The 22,802-nt window shown below is 36.7% G+C and overlaps 2 protein-coding genes across 3 annotated transcripts in view; both read right to left on the reverse strand.

Annotated features, from left to right (window-relative positions):
• Positions 1-2,177: 2,177 nt before the first annotated feature.
• Positions 2,178-22,802, reverse strand: part of LOC137094530 (immunoglobulin-like and fibronectin type III domain-containing protein 1) — a 39,452-nt gene continuing 18,827 nt past the window's right edge. For both annotated transcript variants that reach the window (XM_067460282.1, XM_067460281.1), the window contains 21 exons: positions 21,893-22,032; positions 20,886-20,985; positions 20,722-20,763; positions 20,522-20,567; positions 20,159-20,339; positions 19,924-20,037; positions 19,272-19,440; positions 18,539-18,811; positions 17,079-17,942; positions 11,862-11,986; positions 11,559-11,703; positions 11,173-11,466; positions 10,749-11,045; positions 9,793-9,972; positions 9,109-9,237; positions 8,521-8,829; positions 8,317-8,402; positions 7,765-7,957; positions 6,790-7,086; positions 4,266-4,592; positions 2,178-2,781 (listed from right to left, as the gene is read on the reverse strand). In XM_067460282.1, the coding sequence (XP_067316383.1) occupies positions 2,777-2,781; positions 4,266-4,592; positions 6,790-7,086; positions 7,765-7,957; positions 8,317-8,402; positions 8,521-8,829; positions 9,109-9,237; positions 9,793-9,972; positions 10,749-11,045; positions 11,173-11,466; positions 11,559-11,703; positions 11,862-11,986; positions 17,079-17,942; positions 18,539-18,811; positions 19,272-19,440; positions 19,924-20,037; positions 20,159-20,339; positions 20,522-20,567; positions 20,722-20,763; positions 20,886-20,985; positions 21,893-22,032 (4,316 nt within the window). In that variant the 3' untranslated portion in view covers positions 2,178-2,776. The remainder of the gene's footprint in view (positions 2,782-4,265; positions 4,593-6,789; positions 7,087-7,764; positions 7,958-8,316; positions 8,403-8,520; positions 8,830-9,108; positions 9,238-9,792; positions 9,973-10,748; positions 11,046-11,172; positions 11,467-11,558; positions 11,704-11,861; positions 11,987-17,078; positions 17,943-18,538; positions 18,812-19,271; positions 19,441-19,923; positions 20,038-20,158; positions 20,340-20,521; positions 20,568-20,721; positions 20,764-20,885; positions 20,986-21,892; positions 22,033-22,802) is intronic.
• Positions 13,978-16,716, reverse strand: LOC137093752 (uncharacterized). The gene is made up of 3 exons (XM_067458598.1): positions 16,411-16,716; positions 14,325-14,681; positions 13,978-13,991 (listed from the first exon to the last, which is right to left on the reverse strand). The coding sequence occupies exons 1-3, from the start codon at positions 16,568-16,570 to the stop codon at positions 13,978-13,980; spliced, it is 531 nt and encodes a 176-aa protein (XP_067314699.1). The 5' UTR covers positions 16,571-16,716.

Below are 22,802 nucleotides of genomic sequence, written 5' to 3' on the forward strand. Positions count from 1 at the left end.
TTGAGACATAGGTTATCAATTATTAGTCTTATCATCATTATTAATTTGCATAAGGATAAATGTACATTTCTTATGGTCTATGACGTGCATGCCTTTTTTTATTACATACAGTTAAAAAATATGAATTAATTAAAATAGTCTATATTGTTACTTGTTTTCTCAATAATCCATAAATGCTGATCTATTTTCAGTATTATTATTTTCACTAAGCCATTAACATTATTTTACTATAATTGACCAGCATTCTCAGAGTTGGTGGTTGTAGCATGATTTGGGACCAATAAAAATAAAATAATGGCGTAAAATAAAGATTGTTTACATGAACAGATCAATGTAAGAGCTGCATGCCATGCACGTTGCTCCAAACTAAGACAAAAGATGGTGTAGCATCCTTTCAAATAATAGCATCTTGTAAAATAATAGAAACCTTTGAAGGAAATAGAGACCATCATGAAAAATGCCATAATTTTAGTGGGAATCTAACATTTGCATCTCTACTCTTATTTAGAAATAAAAATCACAAAAAAATGGGTTACACTTTAATGTGTAATGCTTTATAATGGTATTACAATGTATGTTATAATATATTTTCATAAATAATTGCTAAATGTTAAAATGCATTATATTTGAAATTTGTTGTCATGTGTTTTAATGCATTATACTTTTTAAAGGTGTGTTTAGTGAACAGATGAGAATTATAACTCTGGCTACAATTATTCATGAGACCATTCAATGCATTATAAGGTGAATTACACCGCATAATTAATGCATTAAAACACTTGCAATGCATTATATATAAAGGCTTACCAAAATGTTTTATCCATTGGTTATAACAATCAATACATGCTTTTTTTTCTTGCAAACATGATCATATAGGTGCCACAAAATTTTGCATCTAAATTGATTGAAGATGCTTTCCGAAAAAAGCAAAAATATAATCAGATAGTTCTGGTCTGAGCATGGTTTTAATCCAATTATATGCAGTAATCCAGGGCCATCATTAACACTTTAGGCATCTCCAACCTGTGCAGATTGGCCAGGTGCATTACTCTTTGTGCATATTCCTGCCATAATGTAGCATAATAGTATAAATACTAAAGATTGCATTGGCTACTTACTTCGTGACTTGTGCCCCGTGCTCTTTGTTCAGCTTTGAGTGTTGACTTCACCTTTACTACCCAGCTTGAGATGATCCTCAAGGTGTCCTGTTGCTCCTTAGGGGTGTTGGCTGAGGGATAGGCTTACCCTTGAGCACTGATCAAAGACAGGAGTGTGATCAGGATCTGTAACTCCTCCCTTAGATATGGGATCAGGCTGGAGAATGAAGCTTAGAGGATCTTATAAACTATCCACTGAAAAAGAAACTCCAGGAGCAAACTCACAGTGCAGCAGTGACAGCGGTGGAAGCAGCTTCCTCGTGATGTGAGAAAGGTAAGCTTGTGCTTCTCAGAATAATGTGCAGGAGCCTCGAACCTACTGATGTTGATGACTTGGTTCTTAAAAATTTTATCATTTGGTGTTATAATTGTGTACCATTTAAAAAAAAAATGATGCATGGTCATATGAAACCGTATAAGAACAAAGTCTGACTTGAGGTTCTCGCTTTCAGATGAAAAAGCCATTGTTTTGGAGATCTTAATGATTTACGGGTTGCATTAACTTTTAAATGGCCAAGACTGAAAATCCTGTGCTTGTTGGATACAAGTTTAAAGTTACATTGGTATGGTCAGGCCAGGGCGTTATGGCCCAAATATGGATCAGGAGAGACAGTGAGGTTATAACTCATCATGATATACTGACCTTTACATATGCACATGAGCCTAACTTCGCCACAGGACCACCGTACTGATGTTACATTTGCTGTATGCTGTCAGGCCATTTAAAAAATGTAGTGGCAGTAAAATACTCCAAATATAACGAGGACAGCATGTTCAGGCTTTTAAGTACTTTTAAGTGAGACTTCATGGTGTCATCGGTATGCATTCAAATGGCACTTCTGTATTATATTTCTCTCTTTTTGTCTCTTTCTGAATAAATGCCTTTCAGCTCTTGAGATTTTTAAGACCATAGTATCATGGATTAATAATAATGTGCTTTGTGAATTCATACGAAAGTGTAATGGATTTATAATAAGTCCCTTCTCGGGTACAATAACAGTCCGCACACAAGTACACTGCTCAAAGAAATAAGATATTTTATTTATTTACACCAAACCATTTTTGTTGATAAAACATATCTGAAGAAGAAAAAGTTTCTTTTACACTTTTGCATTTCCATACGAGCAAAAATGAAAATGCGAGCAATCGACACTTTACACCTTGTTTCTTTCTTTTTTACTGTTATACAGTAACTGAATTAGTGAAAGTGTGAAAGAGCAGGGTACATACACAAAAGAAAAAATAAATACGTTAATAAATTAAATGGTGTACAAGAACAGTAAAACCCCCCAAAACCCTAGCTAAGCTGAAGTAAAATCATTGTCAAACAGGATTACGTAAACCGTATTAAGCATCAGCCACCCAAGAAGCACAACATATAGTTTTTCTTTATATTTTCAGGCTTTTGTGCTATTAAACAACACAGTAAGACTATATGTAGTTTTACCACATGCATTTGATTCTATTATTTTTGTCTAATAAAGCCACACAGTGTACAGCATTTCCATTTTCCATCTTTCTCCAAAAATATTTAATGCGGTTGTTCTACAGAGGGCCTAAAATCCAGAAAACAACATGATTTGCAAGATGTTAGTTTGACATCCTCCACACGCCATGGTTTATTCTGAAAAACAAACAAAGAAAATATGGATAAGGTGTTAGATTCAATTTATTTATGGTGTTATGTATGGCACATTCTAAACTTACTGAATTTACTTTGTTTATGAGTAAACATGCTTAAATAGATGTGTTAATCAAGTTATTCTTAGGATTTCTGAAGATATATTTAGAAACATTATGCTTCATAGAGATGGTTAGTGGTGCATTGGTAGGATGTTTTGTCAAATTGGATTCAGAAGCATTTACATGTTTTCCTTAAGCCATTTATTAACTCTTCTGAGTGGCATTTGCTGGATTTCCTAAGAATTTTGATCATTCTTAGTTCTGCTTCCCAAGTGAGTATGTATATTTCTTGTTATTTAAGGGTTGGTTCACCCAAAAATGTAAATTACTCACCCTTATGCAAGACATCCGTTCATCTCCGGAAGATGAATTAGGATATTTTTGATGAAAATGTTTTTTCATCAAAAATATCTTAATATTTTAGTTCTGAAGATGAATGAAGGTCTTACGGGTTTGGCATGACATGAGGGAGAGTAATGAATGACAGAATTAACATTTTTTGTTAGAACCAACCCTTTAAGTACAATGTAAGTGGATTCTTCAGGAGTTTGTCTCCCGACATTAAAATAGTTTGAAAATGCTGATGAATATGTAAAATTATGTTATCTTGTCAATGTTATTAAACATTATAGAATTTACAAGTAGTAAAATATACTGTTTTAATATTTTGTTTATTTTTATTTCAATTTTTAGACTTTTAGAGTACATACTTAAGGCAAGACACCCCAGGTGCAGGGTAACAAAATTAACTAAAATCACCATACATACATTTACAGTTGATTGATTACATTAAGAATTGATAAATGTTTTTTTGCATTACAAGTTTTCTGAAATATTATGTTTAAATATGCAAAATTAGCCATTATCTAATTAAATATGTGCTAATTAGCAAATATTTATTGAACAAAAATCTGTATATTAGATATCTCTTGGTTTTTTTTTTTTAGGATTAAAATGTTGTATAAAACCAGGCAAATTATATGAACAAACCTCTTTGCAAAATACTGCAGAATATAGGAATGAAATTGAAAAGTTTGGTGTATGTAAGTGCTACTGAAGTAAAGATTTCAGACTCTTTGAAAATATGTACTGTAATTTAATTCTACAGACGCAAATTGATAAAGTGATGTAAAAGATACACTTAAAAGTGTATTTTGGATGTTTTATTTCCACTAGTCTGAAAAAACACTTTATGAAAAGCCAAAAAGCCCAAAATATCAAATTTAAAAGATACATGAAAAAACTGTTTTTGCCTGTAGCGTCTTGCCATAAGTAGCTAATGATGCTTTCGGGAAACTTGCCTATAGATAATGTACGAAAGTACGACTAAAATTGTACTTAGAGCTTTGGGAAACCCAGCTGTCATCTGGTGCTTAATGGTGTAACTTTCATCCAGTAATTCAAGTTCTAAATGGAAACCCTTACCTCTCACTGTGAGATTGGTGGAGCACTCTGCTCTTCCCAGAGCATTCTCAGCAGTGATTTTATACTCTCCCGTGTCTTTGGGTCCAACCCTGAGGATGAGCAAGGAGCACACTCCACAGGTGTTAGTTATTAAGTAGTTGGTGTTAGTGTTGAGGCTGACATTGTCTCGGTACCACGTGATGTGAGGGCTGGGGTCTCCTCTCACGGCACAGCTCATGTAGCACTCGTAGCCTTGTGGGGCTGTGTGGATTTTCAGGGGGACCATAAACCTTGGAGGCCTCTCTAAGTTGCAGGTCTTGGACTCTGGGATGTTCAGTGTGAATTTTTCTGCAAGAGATGAAGAAGTTTGATTAATGCGTCCTTCACATGTCAGTGGGAGGTTGAAGGGTCATATTGTATTGTATTGTATGTGTATGTGTAAGCACAGTAAACAGACAACCCCTAGTGGCAGAATGTAAATAATGCATACTGTAGTTCTCAACTGGTGAATGGCAATCCAAAAACAGGTTACAGGTGTCATGCGGTTGCATTAAGGGGCAAAAAATATGCAGAAAGCAAATAATAGATGAGACTAACCATATACTACCGTGTACAGAGCCGCTGAAGGGACATGGTGGTGGAAAAAAGGTTTAGGGGAACAAAGGTTTTTCGATAGAACGCAAAATGTCTCGGGTGAACGCAAAACATTTGTGAGACAACGCAAAAGCATTGACTTTGACATTGTCTTTCTTCTCATATTTTTTTCCAGCACCATGTTCCTGTAGGGGCTTCATAGCAGTGTAACCATAGAGTTAGGGTAGCTAAATAAATAGGCCTTTTAAGTACATTTTTTATATATATTTTTTTACCATTTTAATTGGTGGAAAAAACGCTTCCCATATCGTTTGTTGTTGAAGGATATTCAATCAAACCATGTCTTTTTTATAGCACAAATTAATCTGTTACTTGGCAATAAGACTAACATATTAGTGTAATGATATGGTAACATTAAGATCCCAGTAGTTAATGAGCAACAATGATTTGTTACAATATTTACTCTTCTTTTTTAATGTTAGTTAAGAAAAATACAACTGTGTATATAGTTCATGCTAGGTCAGGTCCATTAAATAATACTAGCAAATAAAAGTTTTGATTTTAATAATCTATTAATACATGTTGAAATAAAGTAACTTCAGCGCTGGGAAGATGAATCTGTATTTAAACTGGGTCATTAATGTAGTAGAAATGTGAAATTATTTTTGAATTTGGTGCTTTCTAGACAAGAGATAAGACAACAATTCCCAGAATGCTTAGCTGCCCTGTGAGGTCATTCCCAAAGCCACCACTACTAGATTACTGAATCACTTTCTCCACCATGTTCTTTCACAAAATCAGTTCTGTTAGAGAACAGACACTACAATTCAAAACTGAATGTGTCTGTTCAATATAATGTGATTTAGCCGCTGAGGAAGTGTCATCACGATCATTCGAATGTGCTCCTGGGTTTCTACTGATAGAAAGCCATATGCTAATCGCTGAAGTAACCCTTTAACTAATTGACATTACTCAGAACAGCGCCATATAAAAGCGAGGCTGTGAGGAATAAACATACCGTTTTTTTCAATGGCTGTAAAAGCTGTTTAAAACGCCTAGATTACTTATAATTTTCCACAGCTCATGTTGTGTGGAGTTTGTTATCTACTTTATTTTTGTAAGATATTTTTTCAGTGTTTCGTCTCTAGAACAATCTAGAAGCACATTAAATAACAGTACAACTCATTGAGGAGATGCATGTCTATTCCTCAGCTTTCATTCCCGTTAAAAAAATCAAAGAGTATGCTGCTGTGAATAATGTCTATAAATGATTTAAAAGTATTTTCATTGTTATTTCATGTTAAGTAATGTTCTTAACTAATATTACAAAATGAAACCCCAATTATACTGTAAAGTGTTAGCCTACCAATATCATGAGTATATTTTTTGGCCCAGTGTTATCACTGCTATTGTTAGACTGGTGAATCACTTTAGCTGTTGTTTATTTAATTTTATTTCATTTTAAATGGTCAGCTTTCGTATATCTTTCTACAGTTTCTACAGTAGATTTGTACATTGTTTGGCAATGCAGTTCAGGGCATTTTTGTTACATTTATGGTCAGGAATTTTGGTACTATTGAGAATTTTACAGATGCCAAAATCGGTAAAATCTGGTTGTTGAAGAAAAAAACCTTTAAAAACCATGTAGACAGCTCTGTAGGCCATCACTTTGTGAAATATTTTCACTATAAACCAGTTGATAAAAGGCAGTGTCTATATTTATATTTTAGTGAAATTCCCCAATGTCAGATACATCACCGCAGATATTTTACCTTTAGTATATATAGTATATTACTTTTGTTTACACTTTATAGGTAAAAAAAAAAGTAAAAAAATAATACAATTGTTTTTATATATGGGGCAAACAAACATTATATGCACTATATCCTCTAACTTTTATAAATTGACTAGTAATATTTAGTATTTTGAATATTCACTCCATATCACAAACCTTTCTTGCATGTGATCAGCCATTTTGCTGACTCAGAAGGGGCAGACAGGCCAATGTCATTTTTGGAGTACACACGGAACTGGTATTCTCTCCCTGGCATGATGTTACAGGCTGTGAAACGGTTGTTGAAGATACGGTCTGCTACAGTGTGCCAGGTCCTCTTGCTGGAGTCTCTCTTGGTCACTGTGTAATGCAGGCGATCATCGCGTTTCTCATCTGGGGATGGTTCCCAGGAAACTGTCACTGTGCCCGGGACGTTCTCATCCAACTCTACGGGACCTGGGGGCTTTGGCTCGTCTACATCAAAACAAATCAGTAGTTCATCAGGACTGGTGGATCAAGGCTGTTTAGATGTGCATTCCTCTACAGAGCACACGTGGCTGAACATATTGCTGAGCAAACTATCTACAACTCTATACTGCCATTTTAACTTTTGGGGTGAGTAAATGCAAAATTAAAGCTTTTGTTCAGCAAGAATGAACTTAATATGCAGAAACTGTAAGTTAGTCATTACATGCAATGATTTTTCCTGAAAAGTATAAGCGTTCTTTGGCTACAATACAAAACATTGCTCTGTTTGTTTAAGAATTCTGACCAGCCCAACATACACTGTAAAAAAAAAAAATCAGGTGTCCAATTGAAAATTTTCTAGTGACTGATCACATATACATTTTTCAGTTGGCCAAAAGGAATTTCTGTGAATTAAATTGCATCAATTCACAGAAATTCAATTCGGCCAACTAAAATATTTAGATGTGATCAGTCACTAGAAAATGTTCAATTGAAGCCATTATTTTGTTTTTTTAAAGTGTAGCAACATGGCTTAACCAATGGTGTGAAGTGGGGCGTGTCTGTTTTTTAATCAGTGACAGATTTAGGAACACATATTTTTAAAGTACTGTTAGGTGATGCTACAAGAGAGGCACAAATGGTGTCTTAAAGATGATAAAATACACACTTGATTCCTCATTTTACCTGTAACTCTGATTTCAACACTAAAGGTCTCTTGTCCCACGATGTTCTTTACTAAGATGGTATAGATTCCTGTATCGGAACGCTCTGCAGATGGGATCAGGATCTGAGAGCATCCCTCAGCATTGCTAATAGTGATACGTTTGGACACAGGGATACCATCTTTAAGCCAGGTGACATCAGGACAAGGGGAAGCCTGTAAAAAAAGGGTTATAGGACATATATTGGACATGTGGCCAATGCAAACCAGTTTTCTTGAGGGGATGATGGATCTGAAAATTGTATGGGGAGGGAGCTCTGGCTCATGAATATTGATTAGGCTACATAACATTCAGCAAGTAGTCCCAAATGATTTGCTGATGCAAGTTGACAGTACATTTTTGATGAAGGAATCGAGGATGTGTAACTGAATTCTGCATGACAGCAGTTACATTTTTGCTTCATACCACAGGCAATATATAATGATTGTCTCCCAAAAAGAGACATATTTAGTGATTAAGTTTGCTACAGCCTTGGTTTAGTCTCTAAAAGCATGGTTTTAGTATTGCCCATTACCTCAAAGTTGATGCTGAATCGTGCAGAATTTCCAGCTCTAACCACCATGAAACTCTTAATCTTAGCATCTGTAAATCTTGGTCTCACTAAGAAAAAAAACATTGGATTAATGATGTGACCACTTAGTACAGCGGTGAAAAATGAGGGGTGGATGTTTCTAAGGCAATTTGCATTAGTGACCATAGATGTGGTGATGCTACTCACCTGGAGGAGGCATAGCCAAGATGTAGTTGTCCAGTTCTTGTGGCTCTCCTTCTCCACCTTCATTGGCAGCGATCACTCTAACCCAATACATGGCCATTGATTTCATTCCTTTTACAGTGTAGGTGGTCATGATGATGGGATTTGAGTTGCATCTATCCCACTCTGGGTTCTCAGCAGGTCTGATATCGACAAAGTACCCCTTGGCCTCATCCTGAACCCCAGGGTTTTCTTTTGGTTTTGTCCAAGACAAGGATAAAGTAGTGTAGGAGGAGTCCGTCACTTTAAGGTCAATGACTTTACCAGGGGGTTCTGATAGGTAGTTGAGACGAAAGCATTTGCATGAGAAAATGTTAAAAGATTAAAGATTATATTAAGAATTGTTGAAAGAAAATAAGGAGAAGTGCAAATTAAGTTAAAATCAGCTTGTTATTTTGAAGTCCAATGAATAGCTGACCTGAATCCACTATTTTTGCATATCTTTGAGGGGAGGCCATGGTTATTTTTTTTTTAAATGCCCAGCCTTGAGAATACTTTTGCTGATATTTCTTATTTTTCTGAAGATAATGAGCTACCTGAGAAAATACTTACTTTTTGGATCTCTTGCAAACACAAATTCTGAGGGGTGACTTGGTTCACCAGCTCCAGATATGTTGATGGCGGACACACGGAACTCATACTCCATTCCTTCAACTACATCTTTTACAGCATATTTCTTTGCTGCGGAGGGTAATTCACAGATAAAACATTACTACCAGACAGTACACTGTAAAAAATGGCTGTGAAATCTACAGTTATTTACTGTGGATTTCACAGTATCATTACTGTAAAAGATTTTTACAGTAGAATATTGTAAAGTTTACAGGAAGACCGTAAAAATCACAGTAGTCCAAGCATTACAGTTGAAATCACAGTAGTCAAAGCATTACTGTAAAAAAAACACAATTTAGCTACTATAGTACTGTAAATAGTAAAGTAAACTACTGTAATTTTCCTTTTTTGTCATATCTTTCTTTGTACCCCTTTCACATGGACGGCCCCAGATTATTGTTATTCAGAATTCATTACTGGAATATGATATAAATACTCGATGGTGAGCTTTAAGTAAAAGTGTCATATTAATAAATTAAAATGTGTCATGTAACTTGTAGCCTACTCTGATGCACCTGCTGCAGGAGTTTTCTATTCCATACAATATATATATTTTTAAAGAATTCACATAAGATTCCAAGACTATAGTTTGCAGTAATTTGTGTGAAATTTTGAGAGACCAACCTTGTATTGGCTGCTCTGGTGGATTGACTTGGCCCCACAAGTTGCTGCCCTTCTTGCGTTTCTCTAAATTATAACCCAAAATATTGGTTCCTCCAGTATTGGTCGGGGGAGTCCATGTCAGGTTGATGCAGTTTTTGAAGGCACTGTCTACTTTAGGAGCAGATGGCTGACCAGGATATGCTGGAAAGAAAGACATTTGACAGGTTTTGACCCTCTGAAATTGTCTGGATCGTGATTGGAAAAGCACAAGTTCATCAGAGATTTGTGTGTGTGTGTGTGTGTGTGTGTGTGTGTGTGTGTGTGTGTGTGTTGTTAGGCTGGTCACACAATTGAAGATTTTGAGTGTAACCTTGATTTGATATCGGATATCACAAATTATTTTTTCCCCCAAAATCCTCAATTGTGTGGTGTCATTACGATTATTTTACTGCTCCTGTCAGAGCCCACACGATCACAAATTGTAAATATCAAGCATGTTAGATATTTACAACTCTTGTTGGAGCTTTCTCTGACGTAATACCCGCAGCAGCCAATGAGAGTGAGCAAGCTTCAGCAACCTGATGTTGCGTGCTTCTATAGCTAAATCTTGTCAGCCACAAACATGCCCCAAAAGTGGAGTATTGATAAATTCTGTTTTCCTCCTTTGTTTAACAAATCTCCCACTGGTAGAACCAGCTAACAACATCAATCATCCTGCATTTGATTTTCTTCTCAGGTCACGTTGATCTTGTGAGTCTCTGTGAGATCTCGTCTCACTGTGGAAATGTTCCTGCAATCGACAGGTGTGTGTGGTCTCGCTGACAATTCTTCTAGTGTGTGCATTTGAATTATAATACTTTAATTACTATTATAATACTAAAAATTGGTTGAAACTGCCCTTATTTCTGTGGTCTCTCGCAGTTTTAAAATTGGTTAAGATTTGAAAAATCATCTACTGTGTCCCAGATCTAAGTCACCTTTAGTGCCAGCCTGCACATCCTCCGTCTCCATCAGTTCACTGGTGCCTTCTTCAGTCTGGGCTCTGATTCGATAGCAGTATCTCCTTCCATGGTCAACATCACTGTCTTTATAGTGGGCATCGCCTTTGATCTGGCCTATTTTTTTCCATGTGTTGCGTCCAATTTGGTTGCGTTCAAGTACGTAATTTTTAATAGGGCAACCACCGTCGTCTTTTGGAGGTCTCCACTTGATCTCGATGCAGTTGGAAGATGCTTCAACGATTTCCAGAGGTCCCAGTGGGGGGGTAGGTTTATCTAAATGAGGTAAAGAGATGAACTTTGGTTTGGTATATTTTGAAGAAACTAGTATACACTTGTTAGCAATCTGTGCTACATTCTTATTAAAAATACAGCCTGTTCAATCAGCTTTTTTAAAACTTACCTAGTACAACTAGGTTAGAAATAGCTTCCACTGCGCCAAACTCATTTTTGATTTTGATTTTGATTTCCCCAGTGTCTTTACGCTGTAATTTGGTTAGAAGCAGACGGCTTTCTCCCTCTGAAATCTCAATCTTGCAGTGAGAGTCTGGCGCGATCTCTTCACCATCTTTGTACCACTGAACTTTGCATGGCTCGCGGCCAATAAATGGAATTTTAAAGGTGGCTTTCTGATTGTGTTTGATCACAACTGGTTTTGAAAACGCTTCAATTTCCTTGGCATCAAATCTTGGTGGATCTTAACACACAAACAGAATTATAAGTATAAACATGAAATTCAGAACATTTGCAAATGCATTAGCATAAATTAGCAGATGTTAGAAAACAAACCTTCAACTGCAATCACACATTCGGTTTTACGTCCATCAGCCTCGAATCGATATTTTCCAGCAAATTCTTCTGTTACTTTGGCAATTTTCAGTTTGTGAATGACTCCATCTTTACTAATGGTCATACCCTCAGTGGCATCAGTAATCTACAGAGAAATGCAACAGTGTATATGTGCTAATACACACACCAAATGCTATATATACTGTATGTGTGTGTGTGTGTGTATATATATATATATATATATATATATATATATATATATATATATATATATATTATATAAAATATAATGCATCTCTATACCTCATCACCATCTTTGGACCAGACACCCTCACAGTCAGCTTTGCTGAGTTTGCAGATCAGTTCGGCTTCCTCTCCCACAATAGCTTTGCAGTCTTCCAGCCCAGCAGCAAAGTGAACACCAGGATCTGCAGGACATTTGTAATAAAATAAATTAAAATAATTTTTGATGCATGGGAATTAGTTTTAGGGATGCACGATATATCGGCCAATCGGTATCGGACAATGTCCGTTTTCAATATTATCGTTATCGGCCCAATAAGAAAATTTGCCAGATACATTAAATATTAAAGCCAATAAATAATGGATTATTTGCTTCGGCTGAAAGACTTTATATGTGCACAGTTGGCCATGATGGCTTTGAATTGCTTGAAATATGATTGGAACAGTTAAAGTCAAATAGGCTACATAAAATTATAATGAGAACATTGTAATTGTGCGCTTGGTACATGGCTTTCAATGGTGAGACTTTTGTTTTTGTAATCAGCTTCTCAAAAATTAGATACAAATTTGGATTAAGATTGATCAATATATCTTTTTTTGGCTTTCAAATATAAAGAATTATTGGTTATCGGTTTTGGCCAAAATATTCATATCGGTGCATCCCTAATGAATTTTAATTTATTGTTCAACTGTAGTTACCTTTTAGCTGCATTGCTATGTGAATTATCGTCCACACATTAATTGAGGCCTACTGTAGCAATTCTAGTGAAATTATACTTAGTAAGTACTGGCATACATATATTATAGCATGTGTTAAAATGCATTAAAATGTGAATGAAAGTTAACAGAAGTTTGGGGGATCATATGACCATTGTCCTGGCTTCATCTTCAGTGCTGTCTTCTTAGAATCCGTGTCTTCTTAGAACCCGTGTCATGATGGTAAAAACAAGTCATGAAGCATTTCTGAAGGACCGCTACTCGTTTCAACGGCCTTGTGCGGTCATTCTTTTCATTCTAATAGTGCATAATAATCACTCTTGGGTAAAGTTGTTTAGTTGGATCATTTTCTGAATTAGTAGTCACTCAAGCTCTTTACCACTATGGGCAATTTACTGAAACCTTTGCTTTTGGTTATATTATCATTGTAAAAGCGCTATATAAATAAAGTTGATTGATTGATTGATTGATTGATTGATTGATTGATTGATTGATTGATTATCAAATACTTTTATTTTTCTAATGACAATTAGAATACTTTTCAGTTATTTTTCCATTTTGTATTCTTTATTCTTTGGACAACATCCGCATGGAGCGTGTTCTAGTGCAGAATCTGCTCCAAAATCTCCAGGTAATGACTTTTGTGAGAAGAATGCAGAGTGTTTTGGCAATTGATAATCTTGCTGGTATGCCCTCTGTTTGAATCTTCAGGTCTTCTAAGGGATATAAAATCTTTGTCTTTTCATAATAAAAGTTTTTTTTTTAAAGTCATGTTTGCATTTATTAAGATCTTATCATGTTCCGGTTCCTCTGATTAGTGAGCGAGGTGATTTGCTTTTAGCAAGGCAAGCAAGCGAGGTGAGGACAATACAAGCGCATACTGATATACTCAAACAGCAGACAAGAGAAAGAAAACACAAGAAAACATTTTTCCACAAAGGTATTGTCCCAATCTAAAGAATCTTTTTATTCAATTCATTAAGGAATAGTTGAATCAGAAATGTCACTCTAAACCTGTTCAGCATATTAGAATTTTTTATGAAGGATCATGTGACTGAAGATTGGATTAATGATGCTGATGATGAAAATTCAGCTTTGCATCGCGAGAATAAATAGCATTTTAAAATATATTTAAACAAACAAGTTTAGAATGACATGAGAATTTTCATTTTTGGCTGAATTATTTCTTTAAAAAACAAAGTTATCCAACACCCACTGGCACTATGTGAAAAGAAGAAATATATATATAATATAATATTTCTTCCGCCTACACAAATCAACTGAGCTTGCTCATCAGATATGCATTCACAAAGTTTCAACAAGCACATTAATGCTAAAGAAGTGCTGATCTGCCAGTTCTATAGCTATGGAACCCAAGGGTTTTATCTTTAAATGAAGTACACTTTGGACAGTGGATCTGACAAAGTTTCTGAATGGAAATTATCCAGGAAGCTGTGATTTAGATGTTTGATCCTACAGAAGTATAAATAAGACCCAAAACACAAAGCATGTCTAATTGTTCAAAATATTTAAAAAAGGGAGACATACATCCTTGGGGATGCAATTTAATCTTTGATAACCACCACCATTAAAATAAAATTCTCCATAATGACGTGAAAGACTAGAAAGTGTAGGAAAAATAGGAAGTGTTCGGATAATTTTGTTTTTTTTGGCTTAGATGATTTAATTGAATTAAAACCAGAACTCCTGTAGAGGATTGCGTAGTTATTCCTGATTGTTCTGAATGACTTTGAATAATGACATTGCTTCCATGCAACTGTCACTGCAATTTTAAACATCTCTTACCAACAACTGTCTCCGGAACCTGTACGCCATGTTTTTTACGGCCTGAACGCTTGCCAGCTTTAGCTGACTCATCCTTTTCATCTTCAGCATCTTTTTCTTCCTCCGTTGCTTCAGTGCTTCCCCCTGTTGGGCCTCCAGGACCTGGTGGCTTCCCGGGTCCTGGTGGGTCCCCAGAACCTGATGCACCACCGGCCCCGGATGAGTTCTCGGAGCCTGAAGGGTTGTCAGAACCGGATGGGTTTCCTGAATCTGATGGGTTACCGGAACCTGATGGATTACTCGAACCTGATGTGTTACCGGAACCTGATGGGTTGCCAGACCCTGATGGGGTTTCTTTATCTGATGGGTTACCTCCACCTTCAATCATGCCGCATTTTGAAGATCGCCAATAATACAATTAAGAGGGTTGAAAAGATTATTTAAGATGAAAAGAAGAACACTTAAAACAAACAAGAACATTTAAGAGAACAGTGACATAAATCACCACAAAAAGACAAACAATGAACATTTTCAGAGGTCCAGCCTCTAAACGTCTTGTCATACAGGGTAATTCCAACTATAATGAAATCTCACTGCTCCAAAATCCGGCTACACAGACACTATATTACCAAAAGTATTAGGACACCACTCCGAATAATTAAATTCAGGTGTTACAATCACTTATATGGCCAAAGGTATATCAAATCAAGTACCTAGGCATGCAGATGCTTCTACAAACTTTTTGTGAAAGAATGGGTCTCTCTCTGGAGCTCTGTGAATTCAATCGTGATAGGCTTCCACCTGTGCAATTAGTCAATTTGTGAAATTTCCTCACTACTAAATATTCCATGGTCAATTGTTAGTGGTATTATAACAAAAGGTAAGCAACTGGAGACAACAGTAGGCCACATAAAATCACAGAGCGGGGTCAGCACATTTTGATGTTATTGACGTTAGCTTTCTGCAGAGTCAGTAGCTACAGACCTCCAAATTTCATGTGGCCTTCAGATTACCTTAAGAACAGTTTGTAGAGAGCTTCATGGAATGGGTTTCCATGGCCGAGCAGCTGCATCCAAGAGTAATGCAAAGTGTGGGAAGCAGTGGTGTAAAGCACGTCATTAGACTCAGTGTTCAACCAATCACACTTCTCTGTCTGGCAATCTGATGGATAAGTTTGGGTTTAGCGGTTGCAAAGAGAACTGTTATCTGACTGCAATGTCAGTTGTAAAGTTTGGTGTGGGGGGGATTTAAGTTGTAAGGTTTTGTTTCTTAGGGATTGGGATTGGCCCCTTAGTTCCAGTTAAAGGAACTCTTAATGCTTAAGCATGCCAAGTAGGGATGCTCCGATCCAATACTCAGATCTGGTATCGGAGCTGCCGTTTGTGAACTATTAAAGCCTTTTTTTTACAAGAAAGTAATTCTTCTGCCCACACTGAAAACAAAAATGCTCCATGACTGCTGCACAACCAATCAGAACATAATATTATGCTGAGCTTGATATATGGCCAATGAGATTTCACAATGAGCAAGGCTAAACCAACGAGAAACCAAACAACCAGAATATTGTTTTCGTAACGTTACACACTGAAAACACCAACACACCACACAATACAGGTACATGAACAACAAATAAATTAAACAAACAATGAAGACAGACACACCGAGCAGCACATTTAGCTTAATGGTTTGAGAATTTGTTTGGTAGAATATACATTTTGAACATTCAATGATACAAAATTAAAAAGATAAATTATTTTATGTATTTTTAGTTTGATGTCATTTCACTGGTTAATTTTATTGTAAATTGCATTAGTTGTGTTTATTTATTTTTTAATAAGTACACAGTTTTTCCTATGTTAAAAGTAGTATTAATTAAATGTACACATTATAATCACTCTAATCACTGAATATTAATAATCATGCTTAAATATATTTTTTTAATTCACATCAAATGTTCTGTTAAGATTGTATCAGTCATTCAAGAAAAAGGAAAAACTACTCGTTTGTGTTACTGTTGACACTTTTTAGTTAAACACTATTTAGTTTTAGTTTTATTTCATTTTAATTCACATGAGGTGGATTTAGTGCTTTCATCCCACACTCTTACCAATCACTGTGTCTGGTATCAGTGGGCCTTGCCTTACACGGGTATGGCCCGCAGCTTCCCCTTCCTGCTTACAATGCTCCCTGCTCACACCTGGAACTGGGCTGGGCGTGTTTGAGTTTCCTATCATGATTTTTGATGTAAACTTTAAATTAATCAACATAGTATGAGTAACGCTTTTGTGTGTTGTGTGTGTCCCACCTGAGTTAAAAACACCTGCAGAATGTAGGTGTGTTTTGATAATTGCTTACGTTTGTGGCAGTGGCATAGCCAGAATTTTATTTGAGGGGTCCCATCTAAATATTTAGGGGCCGCGGATATAATTTTGTGTGAATTTGTCTAATAAAGCTCAAGAAGACGTTAGAGAGAGAGAGAACTGAATAGCTGAAAATTAATCTTTGCCATCACAGAAATAAAACAAAATAATTAAAATTAATTAGAAAAAAGAAAGAAAAAAAAACATTTTAAATATTACTGTATTTTTGGTCAAAATTGAAATAAAAAATGTCAAGATGATTGCAGACCTCTGGTTGAAAGTTTGTCCTGCTGTGTTTTCTGTAAGAACCAACCACTTTTGCCATGTTATAGTACATATTTTTAAAATTAGAGATGAAAGCGAGAGGAAATCTGTATAGCATAGATATATTTTGTCTCCTTGTATAATTTCTTACCTATAACAGTCTCAGGGACAAGAGGTCCTGCCCGCTGGCGCTTTTTTCCTTCTTCGTCTCCTCCTCCATCACCCCCGTTTCCTCCAGAGCCTCCAGCCCCGCCAGCACCACCGGCTCCACCAGCTCCATCTGCTCCACCAGCTCCATCTGCTCCACCAGCCCCTCCAGCTCCATCTGCTCCACCAGCTCCATCAGCTCCACCAGCCCCTCCAGCTCCATCAGCTCCACCTGCCCCTCCAGCTCCATCAGCTCCACCAGCTCCACCAGCCCCTCCGGCTTCACCAGCTCCACCAGCCTCTCCGGCTCCACCAGCACCTCCGGCTCCTCCACCTTCTCCAGTATCTCCTGCGGCCCCTTTCTCAAGCCTTGCTGTCTGTGCGGCCATTGCAGCAGCTGCCGCAGCCCCCGCCGCAGCCGATTGCTCAGCACTCAGGCCTTCACTTAAGGCCTTGAGTTCAGCCTGCTTCCTGGCCTCTTCTTCAGCTTTGGCTTTGGCTTTAGCTGCTGCATCCCGTGCCGCTGCATCTGCTGAGGCTTTAGCTTCGGCCTCAGACATACCTTTGGCTTTAGCTGCAGCAAGGGCATCCTTTGCAGCTTTTGCAGCATCTGCGGCTGCAGCAGCTGCAGCTGCCTGTGCAGCCGCTTTTGCAGCTTCGGCTTCAGCTGCAGCCTTGGCTTTGGCTTCAGCTTGTGCGGCCTCTCGTTCAGCCTGGAGCTTCTTAGCTGCCTCCAAAGATTCGGCCATTTCCTTCTTGTGCTTCTCAGCCTGCTCGGCAGCAATCTTCTGCAACTCGTCTCCAGCACCGCCGGCCTGAGTGGTTTTACGGGCTTTCTTCTTGCCCTTTGTTGCAGGATCTTTGTCAGCTGGTGTGGAAACAATATTACAGAAATATTACATTTATTAAGAATTTGATAATAAAAAGGAAAACAAAACATTCAATATATTGACTTTTAAAGTCAAAGTCTGAAATATCTACATTTAGGAGTCTTTAGTTGTGGACATATTTGGCAAATATTGACATATGCTGTTATTTTAATAATACTTTAATAATTTTAATAATCACCAAATCATAATTTTAGATTTTTAAAAGTAATTGACATATATATGTTCTAATAAAAGGGCTTTGATCATTTGTGATTGATTATTTAATCTGCATATCATGCAGTTATTTGAATATTTTTTCATTTAATTGACAACACAGTTTTCTAATAGAAGGGCTGTCAATTTAAAATGTACATTTAGTACAATTTGGGGACTTGCAATATCCACAGGATGATCTATTTAATTTAATGCTTACATGTCCAAGTTTGCGTTTACATAATATATGTGTGTACAGTGCATAATTATTATGTAATATAAATACACACGCATTTATGTATATATTTAAGTAACTTAAACAATTGACAGACCTAATTTCTGATAACTAAAAAAAAAAAAAAAAAAAAAAGGTTGTACGTACCTTCTACAATCAGCCAAGCACTGCAAGACTTAATGCCGGCAAGAGCAGCATAGATTCCAGCATCCAGCGGCATACAATCAATGATTCTCAGACGGTGGATCAGTTTATCCTCTGAAGAAGTAATCTCATATTTGTCATTGTTAGAGAGAGGTGTATTTTTTAGGGTCCAAACAATCTCATTAATGGGCTGAGTTAAGACACACTCAAAGATGGCATCCTCTCTCTCTTCGGCTGTCACCTCCTTAATCTTCAGGGCGAAGTCCACTGGGGGAACTGTGTGTTAAATATGGATAAACACACCTCGGTCAATCCATGATGGCATTATGCATTCTGTGAGAGAGCTGCTTAAAAGATCTACAAAGCTGTTCACCACAGTATATAGTGTTTTGGATACTGGTGTGCTGGTGTCTCAACTTAATTTTCAATGGAAATAAAATTGACTGAGGACTACATATTATTATACTGTTAATGTAGAAGCAAAACACGATTTATATTAGCAGACCAGAAACATCACGTGTGCTATTTAAAGTAACTGTCAGAAGTGCGACCAAATAGATGCTTCCAGTGTAGACCGGTTTATTGATTATAATGAAATCAATTCAGTTTTGATGCATTGTGGCACTCATCCAGTGTAGATGTGTTTATATGTGGGTTAACCAGCTGGACCAGCACCAAATCAGCATAGACCAGCATGGGAATTCATGGCAAATAAATGTGCTGTAAAAAAACGTACTCTTGAAATCCGTTGAAAAGATATTGACTCCCTCAACATCCACTTGATAGATTCCGGCATCTTCTGGATTGAGATTTTTAACAGTAAAGACATACTTCTTGCCAACTTTTTTAAGACAGTGCTTCACTTCTGCTTCAACGTCTTTGCTGTATGGAATCATTACACCATCCTGAACAAAAGGGAAAAAGATTTTTACATGATGCATGGTTAAATTGAAGACTGGTACTCATAAGGGTTGTGTTCTGCTCATAGGCTTTCATTTGCGAATTATATGCAACATCAGAAATGGCAATGATGAAATCAACCTTCATAACCATGCAAAACATTGCCTTTGTTTTTTTAAAATGATAAATATGTCATTAACCAGCAAAAAGTTTAATAATTCAATTAATTTCCAGATGGGTGAATTCACTACAATGGCAGAATGCCACCTACTGGACCGAAGAGTGAAGCACTGGAGGGCAAATATGTCTCCCACAATTCTACTGTTCAAATTTCTTAAATGACAGCTGTTGTTTTTTTATGATCACATATGAACCAATGGTAAATGGTTGTTGGTCGATTTATCAGAGGCAATTTTTCTTTTAATGGCATGCATCGATTGCTTGTAAATAGCTTTGATCTGTGTCAACGCTTTTAAAAAAGTTCTCACCTTGTACAGAAATATGCGACTGTTTGGGTCTTTGAGCTCCATCTCCAGTTCAATGGTTGCAGCACCCTCAGCCTTCACCTCAATGGGTTTGAGATTACTGAGATGTTCAATGAACTAAAGCAGCGAAACAAACAGAATATAACATAATTTGTCTCCACATGCAGTTGTGCATCCAGTCATGAAAATGTGAAAGCAATTCTTTGAGAAACCTTCTGCCATCTTGGCAGCTCTTTACCTGTGCCTGCTCCTCTTCTCTTTCCTTCTTCATCTCGACCAGTTTTTTCAGCATGTGACGGAAATTAGTGATTCCATACTCTGAGCAAATTCGTTCGTAGTCTTTCTTGTCAGCACTCAGCAGCAATTCCCAAACCGAGTCGTCAATGTCCCCTTCCTTTTTCTCCTGACTTTTGACAGCGCTTTAAACAGATTGTGATCGCAAATATTAACTTAAGTCCAAATTAAAGCACATGACTGATGTTATTATGAAATGGGCTAATGAACAATGGCTGCAGTCATACGTATGAATGGAGCCAAATGTGAAACCACACAGCTGATGACATGGCATTAATGTGTAACGTAATGGAAACAAATGTCTCACCCTTTCCTGAGCCTCTTTCTGAACTCTGTTGGGTCACCTGTTACAGCTTCAAAATGCAATCAACAAACAGAAGTCCAATTAATGCTTGTGTGTGCCATATGCAATGTCACACATATCCCTTTAAATCACTTTTGGTGTAAAGAACTCCCGTCCTATCCTGAAGAAAATCCACTACCTAAATGTTGCCACAATTGTCTTACCTTCTTCAGCCTTTTGCATTTCTTTGTTTTTTTTGAATCCAACTAAAAAGAGAGAAGAAAATAATGTATTTGCAGCTTTCTTCCTGATACTAGCTCTGCTTTTTTTGCGAATAGAACAAGAAAAGAAATTATTTAAAAATAAGTCCTAAAGAAGCGTGTCCCACCTTCAATGATATTTAGGACAACAGTGCAAACAGCCTTTCCATATTCATTTGAGGCGTAGCATTTGTAAGTGTCGGCTTCATCAATGCTGACTTTAGGTATCTGCAAGTAAATGATCAGAGAAATGGGTTTGTAGTTTTGATAAATCTTGCATAATAATTGAATGACAATGATCATTTAAAGTTCAAGTGTGTATTGTCCAAGCCACCAAAGAACACCAAGTCACCAAGTTTTCAAACACGTTCTCAATTTTCACCACACAGGACACCTCATTGCTTTCAATGAGAGACCTTTGAGCATAGGAATCAGAATAGTGTGATTTTCAATTTAATCAGCCAGTATGATTTTATTTACATTTATTTTATTTATGCTATTGTATATAGCTGCGCTTGAACACATAACCCAACACTACCCCTAAACCTTTGTGTATTACATGATATAAAACAGACAGGCAGCTCCACAATTAATTTAAAAAATACCAATATTCCCAGTGTTCTGAGGCCAAATGATTGATCTGGTGACCAAAAGCCAAAAGCGATCAGCGTCTCTATCCACCGCAGATCATACACACAATAAAAAAATACCACCTGAAGAACCGTTTTGTCAGCTTTGATAGTGAAATTACATTGTCTCTCATATGTCTCATGATTAACTTATCATGTCAGCTTTGACACACATAAGGCAAACAACTGAAAGCAATGGAGTGCCCTGCTTGTTGAACGATGCATGTTAAAAAGTGACGCCAAGGGGTCCTGACCAAGCGTCAATGTGTGACAATTTGAGAACGTGTTGGTTGTGACAAAGTTGCTGTGATGGGCTGTTCAAACAGAAGCAAACCATACCTTGAATGCACAGAACAACTGAATTTACAATATTCGGGCGAATGAACCCAAAAATGTCTTTCTTACAGACTCTTCATATTAATCTGGGATGTAAGATTAAAACATTACACACTTCACCTTAAATATTGAGTAGCAGTTTAAAAGTAAAGGTAAAAGCCTGTGCATACCTCCAAAGTGTGTTCATTAGTTGTGGGGTCATATTTGTTCTGAAACTTTTGGGGATCGTTCATTTCTCCTTTAGCTCTACGCCAGGTTACAGTTGGTGTTGGGTTTCCACTCACTTTGGCTTTAAAAATGGCCAGCTTTCCTGTTTATAAAAATGTACATTTGAATTCTTTATCAGGCAAATATCTTACTTTTTATGTGTACATTTATTAGAGAATTTGTTCAGGTATACTTCAAAAAGTCAAAATTTTACACACACAACTCAATTTCTGTTATGAAAACTGGTGGCTTAAATGCTTAAAAGTATTTTTGTAGACAAACATAAATTGAGCCTATGTGTGAATTTCTGTACAAAACGAAGATTTGAATAACAAGTGAACGAGTACCCTGCACACTGTAGACTATTTAAAATGCATCCGAGTTGGTTGAGCAGATCTCGCGAGTGTGTGATATAGTTTATTTCTGGTTTCACAGACAAGGCTTAAGCTGGTCTCAGACTAAAATGTACATTTGAGCTGTTTTAACTGAAAGCAAGTTGCACTGATATATCATATATATATCATATATATATGTATTAGGGCCGGGAATCGATTAAAATTAATTAGAGGCTTTGTAATTAATTAATCGAAATTAATCGCATTTTAATTGCATATAAATATTTGACCTGAGAACAATGAGAAGTAATTTTTCACATGTATTTTTAGTATACCATTGAATAATGACTAAATACATAAGCTTAATCCACAAAATATAGTTTATTTATTTCAGTCTAGCAGACCAGTGCAGTGTTTTTCCATTAAGTGTAGCAAAAGCATATTTGTGATATTTGAGGCTCAATGTGCTGCGGTGATACGCGAATTCCTTGTTGTATAGCTTGCTCACAACCATGCTCTTGTCGACGCTTCCATTCTT

Source organism: Pseudorasbora parva, chromosome 12 (assembly GCF_024679245.1).
Source record: "Pseudorasbora parva isolate DD20220531a chromosome 12, ASM2467924v1, whole genome shotgun sequence".
Classification (NCBI taxonomy): domain Eukaryota; kingdom Metazoa; phylum Chordata; class Actinopteri; order Cypriniformes; family Gobionidae; genus Pseudorasbora; species Pseudorasbora parva.